This window comes from Chiloscyllium plagiosum, chromosome 32, assembly GCF_004010195.1.
Source record: "Chiloscyllium plagiosum isolate BGI_BamShark_2017 chromosome 32, ASM401019v2, whole genome shotgun sequence".
Classification (NCBI taxonomy): Eukaryota; Metazoa; Chordata; class Chondrichthyes; order Orectolobiformes; family Hemiscylliidae; genus Chiloscyllium; species Chiloscyllium plagiosum.
The window spans coordinates 31,258,833-31,274,972 of NC_057741.1; the positions used below are offsets into that span (position 1 = coordinate 31,258,833).

At 40.1% G+C, this 16,140-nt stretch overlaps 1 protein-coding gene and 1 long non-coding RNA gene across 5 annotated transcripts in view; one reads left to right on the forward strand and one right to left on the reverse strand.

The window, feature by feature from the left end:
* LOC122539478 overlaps positions 1-16,140 on the forward strand; it is a 39,723-nt gene that overhangs the window by 21,358 nt on the left and 2,225 nt on the right. The gene's annotated exons all lie outside the window — the stretch shown is intronic.
* The window catches only part of gstcd (glutathione S-transferase, C-terminal domain containing), a 135,105-nt gene continuing 132,805 nt past the window's right edge, over positions 13,841-16,140 (reverse strand). For 3 of the 4 annotated variants that reach the window (XM_043674346.1, XM_043674348.1, XM_043674347.1), the window contains exon 12: positions 13,841-15,382. In XM_043674346.1, the coding sequence (XP_043530281.1) occupies positions 15,222-15,382 (161 nt within the window). In that variant the 3' untranslated portion in view covers positions 13,841-15,221. The remainder of the gene's footprint in view (positions 15,383-16,140) is intronic. The other variant, XR_006309099.1, reaches the window with a different exon arrangement.

Below are 16,140 nucleotides of genomic sequence, written 5' to 3' on the forward strand. Positions count from 1 at the left end.
CTGAAGTATTCTATGGATTAATTGGGCGGGGGGGGGGAACAGACGGGTGTAGAGAGAAACAAAGGGGTAAATGTGAGAAGTCCTTTGCTTGAATGCTATGCCTCATTCTGAGTTGCATGGGGAGAGTGAATTGACCAGCAAAGGGTGGTCAGTTATGCTGATGCATGGTCATATAGTTCCCTGGTGTTCAGGCCTATGCATGAAAATGGAATGTGCACTTAGAACATAGAACAGTACAGCACAGTACAGGCTCTTCAGCCCATTAAACCAATCAAAGGGATAGCGCAACTTCCATACTCAATGTGTCACAATAGATGCTATTTTCAGGAAAGGGATTCAAAGAGAAAACTCAGAGACCAGGAGATGGGGAGAAATTAACATTTATACAATTAGACAAGTAAACGCATGTAATTACCTGATTAACAAGCAACCTGAAAGTAAACATATTGTCGAAAAAAAGGTTTATTTTCATTTATGGGATGTGGTTGCTCTGGCCAGGCCAGCATTTACTGACCAACCTTAACTGCCAGAGAGTGGTTAAGGTTATAAGGAGCTCTTACAGGAGAAAAAGGTGGTGTTTAGACTATAAAATATAGGAGCATAATTAAGTAATTCAGCCGTTGAGCCATTGAGTCTGCTCCCCCATTTGATCACAGCTGATAAGTTTTACAAACCCATTCTCCTGCCTTGATCCCCTTACTAATCAAGAACCTATATAAGTCTTAAATACACTCGATGACTTGGCCTCCACAGCCTTCTGCAACAATAAGTTCCACAGACATCCCTTCTCATCTCAGTTCTAAATCCCCCCTTCATCCTTTTAAATTCCATCGAATACAAACCAAGAGTCCTCAACCACTCCTCAAATGACAAGCCCTTCATCCCCGGGATCATTCTCGTAAACCTCATCTGGATCCTCTCCAAGACCAGTACATCCTTCCTTAGATACAGGGCCCAAGGCTGCTCACGATATTCCAAATATATACAGTCTGACCAGAACCTGATATATCCTCAGCAGTACATCTCTGTTTTTGTACTCTAGCCCTCTTGAAATGAACGCTAACATTGCATTTACCTTTCAAACTGCATATTAATCTAAAGAGAATCCTGAATTAGGACTCCCAAATTAGGGCAGCACGGTGGCTCAGTGGTTAGCACTGCTGCCTCACAGCACCAGTGCCCCAGGTTTGATTCCAGCCTTGGATGACTGCCTGTGTGGATTTTGCATATTCTCCCAGTGTCTGCGTGGGTTTCCTCTCGGTACTCCGGTTTCCTCCCACAATCCAAAGATGTGCCGGCCAGGTGAATTGGCCGTGGTAAATCACCCCATAGTGCTAGGTGCATTAGTCAGAGGGAAATGGGTCTGGTGGGTTACTCTTCGGAGGGTCGGTGTGGACTTGTTCGGCCAAAGGGCTTGTTTCCACAATGTGGGGAATCTAATCTAATCTAAATTCCTTTCTGCTTCAGATTTCCAAAGCCTTTTCCTATTTAGAAAACAGTCTGAGGAAGGGTCACCAGACCCAAAATGTTAACTTTGATTTGTCTTCACAGATGCTACCAGATCTGCTGAGCTTGTCCAGCAACTTCTGTTTTTGATGTAGAAAATAGTCTACACTACCAAACTGCATAACCTCACATTTTTCCCACGTTATACTACATCTGCCACTTCTTTGCCCATTCACTTAGCCTGTCCAAGTCCTTCTGCAGCCTCCCTATTTCGACCATACTACCTGTCTCTCCATCTCTCTTTGTGTCATCTGCAAACTTAGCGACAACTCCCTCTGTTCCTTCATCCAGATCATTAATACATAACATGAATAGTTGTGGTCCCAACACGGACCCCTGCAGAATTCCATTCGTCACCAGCTGCTATCCTGAAAAGACATCTTTATCCCCTTCTGCCAGTCAGCCAATCCTCTATCCATGCCAGTTCCTTGCTCTTGTCTTATTTGGCAGCTTCCTGTGTGGCACCTTGTCAAAGGTCTGGAAATCCAAATATGTCACGTCCACTGGCTCTCCTTTGTCTAACTTGCTTGTTACTCCCTCAGAATTCTGACAGATTTGTCAGACATGACCTCCTCTTGGTGAAGGTGCACTAACTCCACCTTATTTTACTCCACCTGATGCACTTCCAAGTACTGAATAAAGGCTAACTGGCCTATAGTTTCTTGTCTTCTGCCTCCCTCCCTTCTTAAATAGGGGTGTTACATTAGCCATTTTTCAGTTTTCTGGGACCTTCCTTGACTTCAGTGATTCCCAAAGATCACCACCAATGCCTCTACAATCTCCTCAGCTGACTCCTTCAGAATCCTGAAGTGTAGCCCATCTAGTCCAGGTGATTTATCCATCATCTGAACTTTCAGCTTCCCCAGCACCTTCTCCTTAGTGATGGCCACTACTTACCTCTGTCCTCTAATTCTCTTTAAGTTCTGATATGCATCTAGTGGCTTCCACTGTGAAAACAGATGGAAAGTACTTATTCATTTCTTCCACTATCTCTTTGTTCCCTATTACTACTTCTCCAGCCTCATTTTGTAGTGGTTCAATGCCCACCCTAGCCTATTTCTTATCTTTTAGATATCTAAAATAAAAACTCTTGCAATCTTCTTTTATAATACAAGCTATCTTACTCTATATTTCATCTTTCCCTCCCTTTTTGCTTTTGTAGTTATCCTCTGCTAGTTTTTAAAAGACTTCCCACTAATCTTCACCATACAGTATGCTTTTTCTTTTGTTTTTGTTTGCTGTTCCTGACTTCCCCTGTCAGCCATGGCTGCCTCATGCCCCTTGTACCATTTTTCTGCTTCCTTAAGATGAACTTCTCCAGTTTCTCCCAAATTATCCCCAGAAACTCCTGCTCCACTGTCTTCTCTACTAGGTTCCCCTTCCAATTAACTCCGGCTAGCTTCTTCCTTCTGTCTTTGTACTTACCTTCACTCAATTGTAATACCGTTACAGTCAAGATTAGAGTGTTGCTGGAAAAGCACAGCAGGTCAGGCAGCATTCGAGGAGCAGGGAAATCGACGTTTTGGGCAAAAGCCCTTCATCAGGAATGACATGTCATTTATTGTATCCATTATCATATGTCATTTATTGTATCTGTTGTCCCCAATGTAGTCTCCTCTACATTGGGGAGACCAGACGCCTTCTCGTAGAGAGCTTCAGAGAACATCTCCAGGACACCCACACCAATCAACCCCACCGCCTAATGGCCGAACACTTCAACTCCCCCTCCCACTCTGTCAAGGACATGCAGGTCCAGGGCCTCCTCTATTGCCACTCCCTCACCACCCGACGCCTGGAGGAAGAAAACCTCATCTTCCGCCTCGGGACCCTTCAACCCCATTGCATCAATGTGGACTTCATCAGTTTCCTCATTTTCCCTCCCCCACCTTACCCCCAGTTGCAATCTTCCAGCTCAGCACCGCCCTCATGACCTGTTCCTACCTGCCAATCTTCCTTTCCACCTATCCACTCCACCCTCCTCTCCGACCTATCAATCAATCACTTTTACCCCCACCTCCATTCACCTACAGCACTATCAGCTACCTTCTCCCCAGCCACACATGCCTCCTATTTATCTCTCCACCCCCGAGGCACCCAGCCTCATTCCTGATGAAATGCTTTTGCCTGAGATGTCAATTTTCCTGTTCCTTGGATGCTGCCTGACCCGCTGTGTTTTTCCACTCTAATCTTGACTCTAATCTCCAGCATCTGCAATACCCACAGTGCGCCTGGAATACTGTTACATCTGATTCAATCTTCACCCTCTCAAACTGTAGGATAGATCACCGGTCACTAGGGGTTCCTTCACCTTTAGCTCCCTAATTAAATCTGTCTCATTACACATCACTAAATCCAGAATTGCCTGTTCCATAGTGACATCTACCACAAGCTGTTCCAAAAATACCATCTCACAGACATTCCACAAATTCCTTTTCTTGAGATCTGCTATGAACCTGATTTTCCCAGTCCACCTGCATATTGAAGTCCTCTACGATTATTGTAATAGTACCTTTCTTACATGCCTTTTTCTTCCTCACATCCTGACCACTGCTAGGAGGCCAGTGCACAACTCACATCAGGGCCATTGTCTCCTTTGCATTTCATCAACTCTACCCACACAGGTTCTATGCCTTCTAACTCTATATGACTTCTTACTATCAATATAATTTCATTTTTACTAACAAGGCAAAACCGCACTCCCCGAACTAACCACTCAACTGCCCGCCCTTTTGATAGGATGTGTATCCTTGGATATTTACTTCGTAACCTGATCAGCTTGCAGCCATGTCTCCGTGATACCAACATTGTCCCGTCAATTTCAAACCATGCTACAAATGCACATACCTTGTTTCATATACTCTGTGCATTTAAGTACAACACCCACAGTCTTGTGTTGACTGCCCCCTTACCTCTCACTATCTGCTGTGCCTGAAGTTAGAGTCCTGACCCTTTCCATACTCTCTATCCTATTACTTGTTCTGGAATCTTTGACCTCTGCTGAGCACTCCCCCTTTTAACTTTTTCCATAATTTTCCACTCCCCCCACTATTTAGCTTAAATCCCTATTCATAGCCCTAGTTATGCGATTTGCCAGGACTCTGATGCCAGCATGATAAGTATGTACCTGTCAGGCATGGAGGAGGTGGTCGAGCGAGGGAACCATGGTTTACTAAAGAAGTTGAATCTCTCATCAAGAGGAAGGAGAAAGCTTATGTAACAACGAGATATGAAGGCTCAGTTAGGGCGCTTGAGTGTTACAAATTAGTCTGGAAGCACCTAAAGAGAGAGCTAAGAGCCAGGAAGGATCATAAAAAGTCTTTGGCAGGTAGGATCAAGGAAAACCCTAAAGCTTTCTATAGGTATATCAGAAATAAAAGAATGACTAGAGTAAGATTACAGCCTGTGGAAAGTTATGGGAAGTACAGGACAGCAGTGGGAAGTTGTGCATGGAGTCTGAAGAGATAGGAGAGGCACTAAATGAATATTTTTCATCTGTCTTTTTCCTGTGTGAATACTATGTTGTCAAGGAGAATACTGAGGTACAGGCTACTCGACTAGACAGGTTCATAAAGAGGTGGTGTTAGCAATTCTGGAAAGTGTGAAAATAGATAAGTCCCCTGGGCTGAATGGGATTAATCCTACGATTCTCCAGGGATTTAGAGAGGAGATTGCAGAGCCTTTGGCTTTGATTTTTATGTCATCATTGTCTATAGCTATACTGCCAGAAGATTGGAGGATAGTAAATGTTGTCCCCTTGTTCAAGAAGGGGAGTAGAGAGAACCTTAGTAATTATAGACCAGTGTGTCTTACTTCGGTTGTGGGTAAAGTGTTGGAAAGCATTATAAGAGATAGTATTTATAATCATCTAGAAAGGAATAATTTGATTAGGAATAGTCAACACAGTTTTGAGAAGGGTAGGTCGTGCTCACAAACCTATTGAGTTCTTTTGAGAAGGTGACCAAACAGGTGGATGAGGGTAAAGCAGTTGATGTGGTGTATATGGATTTCAGTAAAGCATTTATAAGATTCCCCACAATAGGCTATTGCAGAAAATACAGAGGCATGGAATTGAGGGTGATTTAGTGGTTTGGATCAGAAATTGACCTGGATAAGGGTGTAGAAAGATGGGTTAGTAAATTTGCGGATAACACTAAAGTCAGTGGAGTTATGGACAGTGCAGAAGGATGTTGCAGGTTAAATAGAGACATAGATAAGCTGCAGAGCTGGTCTGAGAGGCGACAAATGGAGCTTGATGTGGAAAAGAGTGAGGTGATTCACTTTGGAAGGAGGAACAGGAATACGGAGTACTGGGCTATGGTAAGATTCTTGATAGTGTGGATAAGCAGAGAGATTGTGGTGTTGATGTGCATAGATCCTTGAAAGTTGCCACACAGGTTGAGAGGGTTGTTAAGAAGGCATATGATGTGTTAGCTTTTATTGGTAGAGAGATTGAGTTTCGAAGCCATGAGGTCATGTTGCAGCTGTTGTGTACAGTTCTAGTCACTGCATTAGAGGAATAATGTGGAAGCATTGGAAAGGGTACAGAGGAGACTTACCAGGATGTTGCCTGATATGGAGGGAAGGTCTTATGAGGAAAGGCTAAGTAAATTGAGGCTGTTTTCATTAGAGAGAAGGTTAAGAGGTGACTCAATAGAGACATACAAGATGATCAGATAGGGTGGACGGTGAGAGCCTTTTTCCTCAGATGGTGATGGCTAGCATAAAGGGACATAGCTTTAAATTGAGGAATGATAGATATAGGACAGATGTCAGAGATAGCTTCTTTACTCAGACAGTAGTAGGGGCATGGATCGCCTTGCCTGCAACAGTAGTGGACTTGCCAACTTTAAGGGCTTTTAAATGGTCATTGGATAAATATATGGATGATAATGGAATAGTGTAGGTTAGATGGGCTTCAGATTAGTATCACAGGTCGGCGCAACATCGAGGGCTGAAGGACCTGGAATGTGCTGTATTTTTCAATGTTCTATGATTCAGGTGGAGCCCATCACATTAGAACAGACCCCTCCTTCCCCAGTATTGGTGCCAATGTCCTATGAATTCGAACCAGTTTCTCCCACACCAATCTCTGAACCATGTGTTTACCTCTTTAATCTTGTTGACTGTGTGCCAACTTGCTTGTGAATCAGGCAGTAGTCCAGAGATTATTACTTTTCTGGTTCTGCTTTTTAATTGACCTCCTAGCTGCTCATACTCCCTCAGCAGTACCTCTTTCCTCTTTCTCACAATATCGTTGGACCACGACAATTGGATCTTACCCCTCCCACTCCAGGTTCCTCTGCAGCCCAGATGAGATATCCTGAACCCAGACACCAGGCAACTCATCTTTCAGGACTCTCAATCCTGGCCACAGAGAACAGTATCTGATTATACTTTCCCTGATCACAACTACATTTCTCTTTTCTCTCTCCTTATGAATAGCTCCATGATACTGTGGTCAATTTGCTCATCCTCCCTACAGCCTCCACACAGACAGCAAGAATCTCAAACCTATTAGACAAGCTCAAGGACTAAGGCTCCTTCAGCATTACCTCCTCTACCTGCCTCACTCATAGTCCCTGACCACTGACTGAATTTGGGATAGTTAATGCAAGGGATATGACTGCCTCCTGAAACACAGCATCCAGGTAATTCTCCCCCACCCTAATGTGTCTAGTGTTTGAAGCTCAGACTTCAGCTTATCGTGACACAGTGAAGTACACCCTGTTACAAAATTATTCTTTGTAAATTAAATGGTGTTCTGTGTGGAACAGTGAAAAATTGATTTACTGGGGTAACATGCTGGAAACTGAACTCCACTATTCCCTGAGCCACCACAAAAGTTAAGGATTTTATAAAGTATGCAAAGGTCATCATTTGACTGGACGTTCAGGTTCAGAGAAAACACAAGCAAGAATGATTATTTATTACAAGTAATTTAGACTGTAACAACAGGAAACAATTCCCTGATACCAAGACTGGGATTCTGTTAGGTTCGGGAGATGAGGTGGGTCATCCATTACCCAGGTAACTCCTGTCAGATCCTTGGGCAAGGCCTTGATGGAATTAAATGCCCTTTCCTGTAATGAGGATTCCAACCAGGAGCTCCTGACCAATTTAGGCCCAACAGCTGTCCATTGCTGCCAGGGCCTGCTGGAGTGGTGAATGCACAGCACCTATCACAGGCCCAGAATCAGCATGGAACCTCAGACCCAATGTGAGTGACAATCGGGGGTGGGGGGTTGAGGCTTTCAGTGGCCTCCCCAGTTCCTGATACCAGTCCATCAACCAAGTTTACTGGATATCCTCCCAAGAACGTGGCAAAGGCATATGATCGCCATTTCATCCCTGAGTCACCATAAATTCGCAATGGGCTCAGGGACAATGACGGCCAATTAGCTCATTAATGAGGGGCAGCCAATTGTATGTCCAGTTTCTGTGGCCAAAAGCCAAGGAAGATCCACTACTAAATTAAAACAAATTAATTACTGGAATTCTTTTGGTGTCACAACTCCACACAATATCTAAACATGTGATAACATGCACAAGATTATAAATCTAGCACTAAGTTAACATTCAAGGCATCTATCATGGCATCAGGAACACAATTCTTATTTAATGTGATCTAATTCAATATAAACGATCTAAATGTAGTAGGTCCAGCTCAGCGAAGACTGACTTTTACATTATTCTTCCACAATCCCAACTATTTTGGAAATATACTGATAAATCCTTGACAGGTACAATTGCCTCTTTCCATTTTTTCAGCTTTAATGTTCATTATGTAGTCTGAGAAGGGTTTGCTAAGTAAAAATACATATGAAAGGCAATATGGCAAGAAGATGCTTTCTAGACAGCGGAACTGGCCAGATGGATTAATTTTAACTTCTCCTGCTCAATCGAATTCTCTTCATGTTTTGGAACAATCTTTCCAGAACTTGATAAAAATATAAAATATTGAACTTTTTTATAGAAAGTCAGAAGAAGAACTTCCATTTATAGGGCTGACCTCAAGGACACCAAGGTACTTTACTGCCAACAGCTGACATATTGGGGTAGTTACTCTTGTAAAACAGGAAAGATGGTAGAAAAAGTTTTGCACAGCAAGTTGTCACAGACAGCAATATGACCAGATAATCTCTTTTTTGTTATTTTGAATAAGAGTTATATGTTGGACAGGGAGACCATGCACATTTTTGAAATAATGCCGTGGGATTTTTTCCTTTCTACTTGAAAGGTTAGATGGGATATTTGCTTAACTTTACATCCATAAAGCAGCATCTCTAATAGTTTACCAATTTCTCAGTACTGCACTAGGATATCACCTTGATTTTGTGCTAAAGGCACTGAAATGGGATTTGAACCCGTGGCCTTCAGGCCAACCCCTACATTTCAAAAAACAATCAGACATGCTGTAATTGTAAACTATACTGGGGAGCATGCTGTGATAAGACTGTAAACCTTACAAGTACCACTTTGCAGAATCCACATGACTTTTGCAGTGGCAGACAACAAAGGCATTTTAAAGTAAAAGCTGTTTCTAAATGACCTCATATTAGTTCTAATATTTCTGCTCAGGAATTTTTGTCAAAATACTAAATGTCTGGGATATGTATATAGAATAATAGATACCTGAGACTGTTGTTAAGATTATAATTCAATCAACAGCTCGGATGGTGAGACACGAACAGTTTATGAGTGTCATCTGATCCTCAGCATTGAATGACAAGATTTAGCTCATTACCAGGTCTTCATTTGGCCTAATGAACACAATGCATCTATAATAAAATAAAAATGTCTTGCACTTGCCATCAGCTATTTTGCATATTCAAGGCTAAGAGCAGGATAGTGGAACCATCTAAATAGGTTTTTCAAGGTACCGACACAAACACAGTGAGACAAATGGTCTCTTTCTGTGCTTTAAGGCTCTGTAAATTTCCACATCTACATTGAGAACACAACTGGCTCGGTGATCTTTTCACATTGTAATGACAAACTCTTGTTAGTAGAGACAACGAAGCAACATAACTGTCATGCCACATTTACATAAACAATCCCATTATATGGACACAGCAACTCATGATGGAAATATGAAAATAAACACAAAATATAAGATTTTAAAATGGAACCGATTCACCAGACCCAATTATCCTTCTTTACCTAAAAACTAAAAAAACGACATAGGCCACCTATATGTCATGTCAAGAGAGATCAATTCATATTTTATGAAAGGTTGTGGTTCCATGGCTATTCCTAAGGGTGACAGAAAATTTAAAGTAAATGGCATAACAAGATCAGTCTTGTAGTATTACCTTAAGTCAGATTACTTTAAATCGAAAGATTACAAAAATCTGATGAACAGAGAGATCTGGGAATCCAGTGCATATGTCGCCAAATGTTAGTACGGAGGTACAGAAAGCTATTAGGAAGGTACGTGCAATGTTGTTATTTATTGCAAGGGGATTAGAATATTGAATTAGGAATGTCTTACTACTGTTGTACAGGGCACAGGGTTGGAGTGCCAGTAGAACTTTGCTGGACAGTTTTGGTCTCCCTCCTTAAGAAAGAACCCAAATAAATTAGAAGCATTTCCAAGAACATTCATTCAACTGATTCCTGGCCTGAGGAAGTTGTCTCATGCGGAAAGTGTGGACAGAGTGGTCCAGTAACTGTTAGAGGTTATTATGAATGAGGTAATACAATTGAAACATACAAGATCCTGCAGGGAGTTGACAGGATGGATGTTGAAAGGATGTTTAATCTTGTGAGAGTGTCAAGGAAGAGGGGACACAGTTTGAAAGTAAGAGATCTCCTATTTAAGATAGATAGGAGGAGAAACCTTGTCTCTCAAAATGTTGAGTTTGTGGAAATGGAGTCAGGATCACTGAATATTTTTAAGGCAGAGGTAGTTAGCTCTTGACTGTCAAGGAAGTCAAAGGGTATGGCAGGGTAGCCAGGCACCATTGGAGAGAAGTAGACTGTATCTACATTTGGTGGTTGTTTCTCCCCAATTGTGACCAAAAGATTAATTAATCATTTGTTACACGTTTTGGAGATCTTGCTGTGTGTAACATGGCAGGTCAATTTGCTAATAAAATAGTCAATACATTTCAATGTAACACATTGTATCAAGTGTTGAGCATTGCACCAAGGCCATAGTTCAACCTGCATTGTTAACCTGTCCTGTCAAATGTTTCCATTACAAATTCGAGTGCCCAAAGTTTTAATGGAAGCTGTATATGAATGTGATATGTTGTAATTACATCCTTTCTAACAGCAGGACGAAGAGTGAAATTACAGATCAAATAGTTTACACAGGCAATAAATGTGACCGTAGTAATTTCTAACAGTAATATAAAAATAAAGGCAGAATGTATGATTTTAAAATTAGGACTCAATTGCAGTTGTACAACCTGCATTATGAACTGGTCCACTTAGCCCTTCCCTTTTCTAGACCTCTCTTTACGTGAAGGTTGCATTTAGACCTGACAACTTTTCTTTGATGCAATCGGGGAGCAGTCACGATTACTGGAATGTACAAGGCATGCTATCTTCCTTTAGCAGTCAAATTAAAGTTCCCAGTCGTGCAACCGATCCATGCTGTAGTAGATTGTTGTCTCACACTGCTTTTATCTTATATGCTAGCATTTTAAATTTCTTAAAACAACAGTAAATATCAACAATCCCTTGCAATAAGTTGTAATCACGATCTACTAGTTCTGACATCACCTGAACTCTATTTTGCTTGTTCCCTTGAAACTCTCAAACTATATCAACCTTGCTTATTCTAAACCTCTTCAGCTTATATAATCATCATATCTTGAGAAGATCCAAGATAATGAATGATACTTTGAAATATATGCTGCCACATAAACTAGAGGCTGAGAGTCACACAGCATGGAACAAACACTTTGGTCCAACCCAAGTCCATGCGGCCACAATCCCAAGCTAAATTATCTCACCTGACTGCGTTTGGCCTATATCCTTCCAAACCTTTCCTATTCATGTACTTATCCAAATATCTTTTAAACAATGGAACTGTATCTGCAACTACCACTTCCTCTGCAAGTTCATTTCGTACACGAAGCATTATCTGTGTAAAATGTTGCCCCTCATGTCTTTTTTAATTGGACCTGAAGGCTTACACTGATTTACATTAAGAATGAGCTGTACCTAGACCATTCAGTGCAAGGCAGTTACATATCGGAGAGACGGCTTGTCAAAGTTTTAGTAATAATTACTAATCAAAACACTGAAACACCAAATGGCTCCAAAGTACAAATATAGTTAAGTTAAAAGCAGTAAATGTTTAATGAATGATCTGGATGAGATTTGGAGCAACGAATAAAGCACGTCCTCATAATCAAAAAATAAATTAATAGTTGGAACAAAGATTCAAGCACATTAGATAAGGAAAGCTAATTAAGTTGAAGGTTTTGATGCATACATACCTTTGCATTTAAGAGATGGAAGGAAGCCTGATTCAAATGATTTTTCTGCTGTTTCAAATGTATGATAATCACAACCCCAGAGACTAGACTGAGACTATCAATTGGGTGTTCAGAGATATTGGATGAAGATATTTTTGCTTTGAGCAAACCTGAAAAAGATGTACTCCTGGGAATGAACTGACCTTGTACTGACTAACTTGACCTGTGCTATTCTTTGCTTGTTTTGAGTGTAAATACACTTGAGTCACAAGTCCACACTGTTATATGAACACTGACTGGCTACAAGCATTGCTTCAGGAGAACAAAGTTGCAATGCGTGAACAATTAAACTTTGGTTGAGTTACATTATTTTCAGCTCCTGCTGCTCCATGATACTATGTACATTAATGCAGGGAGAGTCCACCGAGACAGGAGACAAGTAGTTTTACATGAAGATTTAACAGCTGGTTTAACACTAGGAATTATTACACCTGCCAAGTAGAAAATGAGCTTTAAAAAAAAGTTGAAAAATTCATCCTGCTTCTTTGTGTTCCTGTCTTTTGAAAATAAATTTAGCTCTATAGATGGAAGTAACTTTTTAATCCATTCTACTCAGGCAGAATTAAGCTTCATAGAATCTTACAGCGCAGAAGGTGGCCATTTGGCCCATTCAGTCTGTATCATTAGTCCCACTCCCTTGCTCTTTCTCCATTGCTCTCCAAATATTTCTTGTTCAAGTATTTATCTAGCTCTCTTTTGAAAGTTACTATTGAATTAATTTTCACCAGTCTTTCAAGTTATAAATTCCACAACACAACAGAACATTGTAGGGTGGCACAATGGTTAAGTGGTGAGCACTGCTGCCTCATAGGATAAGGTCTGTGTGGAGTTTACCCATTCTTCCAGTGTCTCTGCAGATTTCCTCCAGGTGTTCTTGTTTCCTTCCACAGTCCAATGATGTGCAGATTAGGTGGATTGGCCATGCTAAATTGCCCATAGTGTCCAGGGACATGTAGGCCAGGTGGATTAACCATGGGATATGCAGGATTACAGGGATGGGGTAGGGACATGGGTCCAGATGGAGTGTTCTGTGGAGGGATGTTGTGGACTTGATGGGCTGAATGGCCTTCTTCCACACTGTCAGGATTATATGATTTATTTAAAACTTTGCTGTGCACATTTCTCAAGAATGAGATTAATGTTAAAAAGCTAAGAAAAACCTGCTACTGGTTGGTATGCCTTTCTATTATCTGTTTCTATAGCAACCCTAGTCTCAATTCAAGTAAGTTATTGGCTTTATAATGCTAATGATGACAAAGATGCCATTTGTCGCTAGCTGGAGGAGGCAATATTATTTTGAATGAGAGAGGAAGAAAGACTTGTATTTATATCGCACAGGAAATTCCAAAGCAGTTTACAGACAATAAAGTACCTTTGAAGCGTAGTCACTGCTGCGATGTGGGGCACAGTATCACTTTGTAACTAGTATAACTATGATTTTAAAGAGAGATTAAGAGACAGTGCTCAGTATCTGATGTTTTTAGGATCCTCAAACGATTCTGGGCAACTTTGGAAACCACATTTTGGCTCCTCAAACTAAGACATGTAAATCAAACACCGGTCATAAATAAATCGTGCAACTGATATGAAAGACACATTTGGAATTTGATTTTCTTCTGTAACACGTTACATAATGGAGTGAACTGCTCATCTTAAATATCAATAATAAATCTTGATCTGACTACCATCACTGATTTGATGTACTCAATTTTTTAACAAAATGCATTTTTCTCCTTCACATGTTCATCATTTTCCAAATGGCTTGAATTAAAATGTTTAACTTAGTTATTAAAACCTTTTAGGTGGGAATTATTCAACAAATAAACATAAAACAAAGAAGCTGGTGATTGATGCGTGTTTTTTCTTAATTGTAAATAAATTACATAATCATATTAAACATTCAGATTATGAATCATGCTTGAACAGTTAACTTTTAATTATATTACTATTATTTCCAATGTCAGAAAATTCTGGAAACATCTGATTACAAGAATATCATTGAACACTGATCACCTGAACAATATTGTTACATCTGCTTGTTTGTTCTAAAAAATATATCAATTAAAATAATTGCATCCAGAAACTATTTTGCCATAAAAAAAATTTAACACTGTGACAAGAAAATAACTATAAAAAGAAATGGGATAAAAAGTTATCCCAGAACAGGAGAAATTCAAAATAAACCAAGACAATTACTGAAATTTACAGAGAAGACTGAAATACACAGGAAGAGTTAAACTTTACCCGCAGTTTTAAAACACAAGACAACCAATCTTCAAAATCATATGGGCAAGGTAGTTATTGCTTACTTATACAAGGTAAGTCTTGAACACCTCACCTGTAAGTCCAGTTGTTTGAGGAAGGAGCAATATGAGCAGTGGTCTCGCAGGTATCAAAACAGATGAATGGTTGAAAAACATTAGTAGGATAAAGATTTGTGATATTAAATTTTTGATTTAAAATAAATAAATTCACTGCTGCATCTGCAAACATGAGCCCTGCAATATTTTTGAGCCATTTGGATACTTCTGCTTTTGCCATATATTGTGTTCACTGCAGAAGATGAAATCCTGAGATAGTTTAAAGAAAATATTATTGAATTATCGGCAGATATCAAAAGATGCAGTTTGTCAAGGAAACAGAAGTTTGAAGAACAAACCACAACAAAGCATCAGCAGTGATTTTGTGTAAGGCATTTTCCATGGTACAAGAGGTCATACTTTCTGGTTCTATTTGAAACACAGTTGAACAGAGTGAACTTTGCAATCCAAGTGGATTTGCTGTGTGACATGAAGTAAAGGGATAAAAATATTTAATGGTTCCTTTCTTGGTCCATCTCAAGTATACATGATGCTTCAGTGACTTTCATCTTTGTAAAACATAATTAAACAAAGTAGGATTTTTAAGTATGTGAAGAACATGCATAGATGCCATTTGCTAAAATGGGTTAAACTATACAACTGGAGGAGGTTTGCAGTATTTGCTGGGAAATTAACTTTCCCTGTATGTCATTCAAGATAAGTGTGAGGACCTCATTCCATTGAGCAGAAGTCATTGGGCATAAAAAAAACATTGAATTAGAGATGCTGTGCAGGATAGTGACTACACAAAGCCTCAGCCGGCTTCTGAGCAAGATAATTGAGAGAAGCTGTCCTCTGACAAGCAGGTCACAGTGTAACAATGTGGCTCTCTTGTCTTAGTGTTTTGATCGCTGGGTTTGTGACATTATGCAATTAAATTAAGATGACGACTTGACAAACTCCCCACTATCAGATTGTTTTTCGGTGAACAACTGTTTGGCTCCATTGACGATACATAAGCCGTGTATCCAGACTCCTCTGCTGAGCAAGCTCGATCCAGATCTACCAGGCCCATGCACTTCTTCCCTGAAAATAAATTGAATTTATACATGATTATCAACTAAATATTAGCATGCCCAAAAAAGCCTAAACTTTATTGTTTTAAGTTAAAAGGATAAAGTGTAATTTTATCATTAAGCTAAGATTTTTTACACATGCTAGAAAGTGACAATGAAGCTGTTGGCTTGTCGTAGAGACACAAATGATCCACTAATTTCTTTCAGAAAAGGAAATCTGCTATCTCTTACCTTGCCTGGGCCTACAATGCCTATGTCACTGCAGATGGCTCTTAATTGACTTCTAAAGTCATAGTCATAGAGGTCTACAGTACAAAAAAAGGTCCTTTGGTCCATCACGTCTGCGCTGGTCGAAAGCAGCCACCTAACCTTTCCAATGCCATTTTTCAGAAGTTAGGCTGTAACCTTGTATCCCTTGTTTTAACAAACTGTGTAGTTGTATCTAGCCAGGACAACTGGGCATGTGTAATAAATACATGACACCCACATCATTAGAATGAAATGTAAACAATAGAGTTGCAACAAAGGATTGAAACGTTTATTATTTTGTATCTTTGTACTGCATTTAAGTAACACCAGGAGTGAATACAAGGTTTATTTAAAGTTTGGGCTATAAATTTGAGCCATACTTTCAGAGAATACAACTGGATATTGAAATGTGAGATCTACAAATAGACTGTAATGTGGAACATGGGAAAAGTTTTCCTTTTCAATGCCCACGCAGGTTTGCAAATAAACAAGCTACTTATGCACTATTTTTCTCCTGCA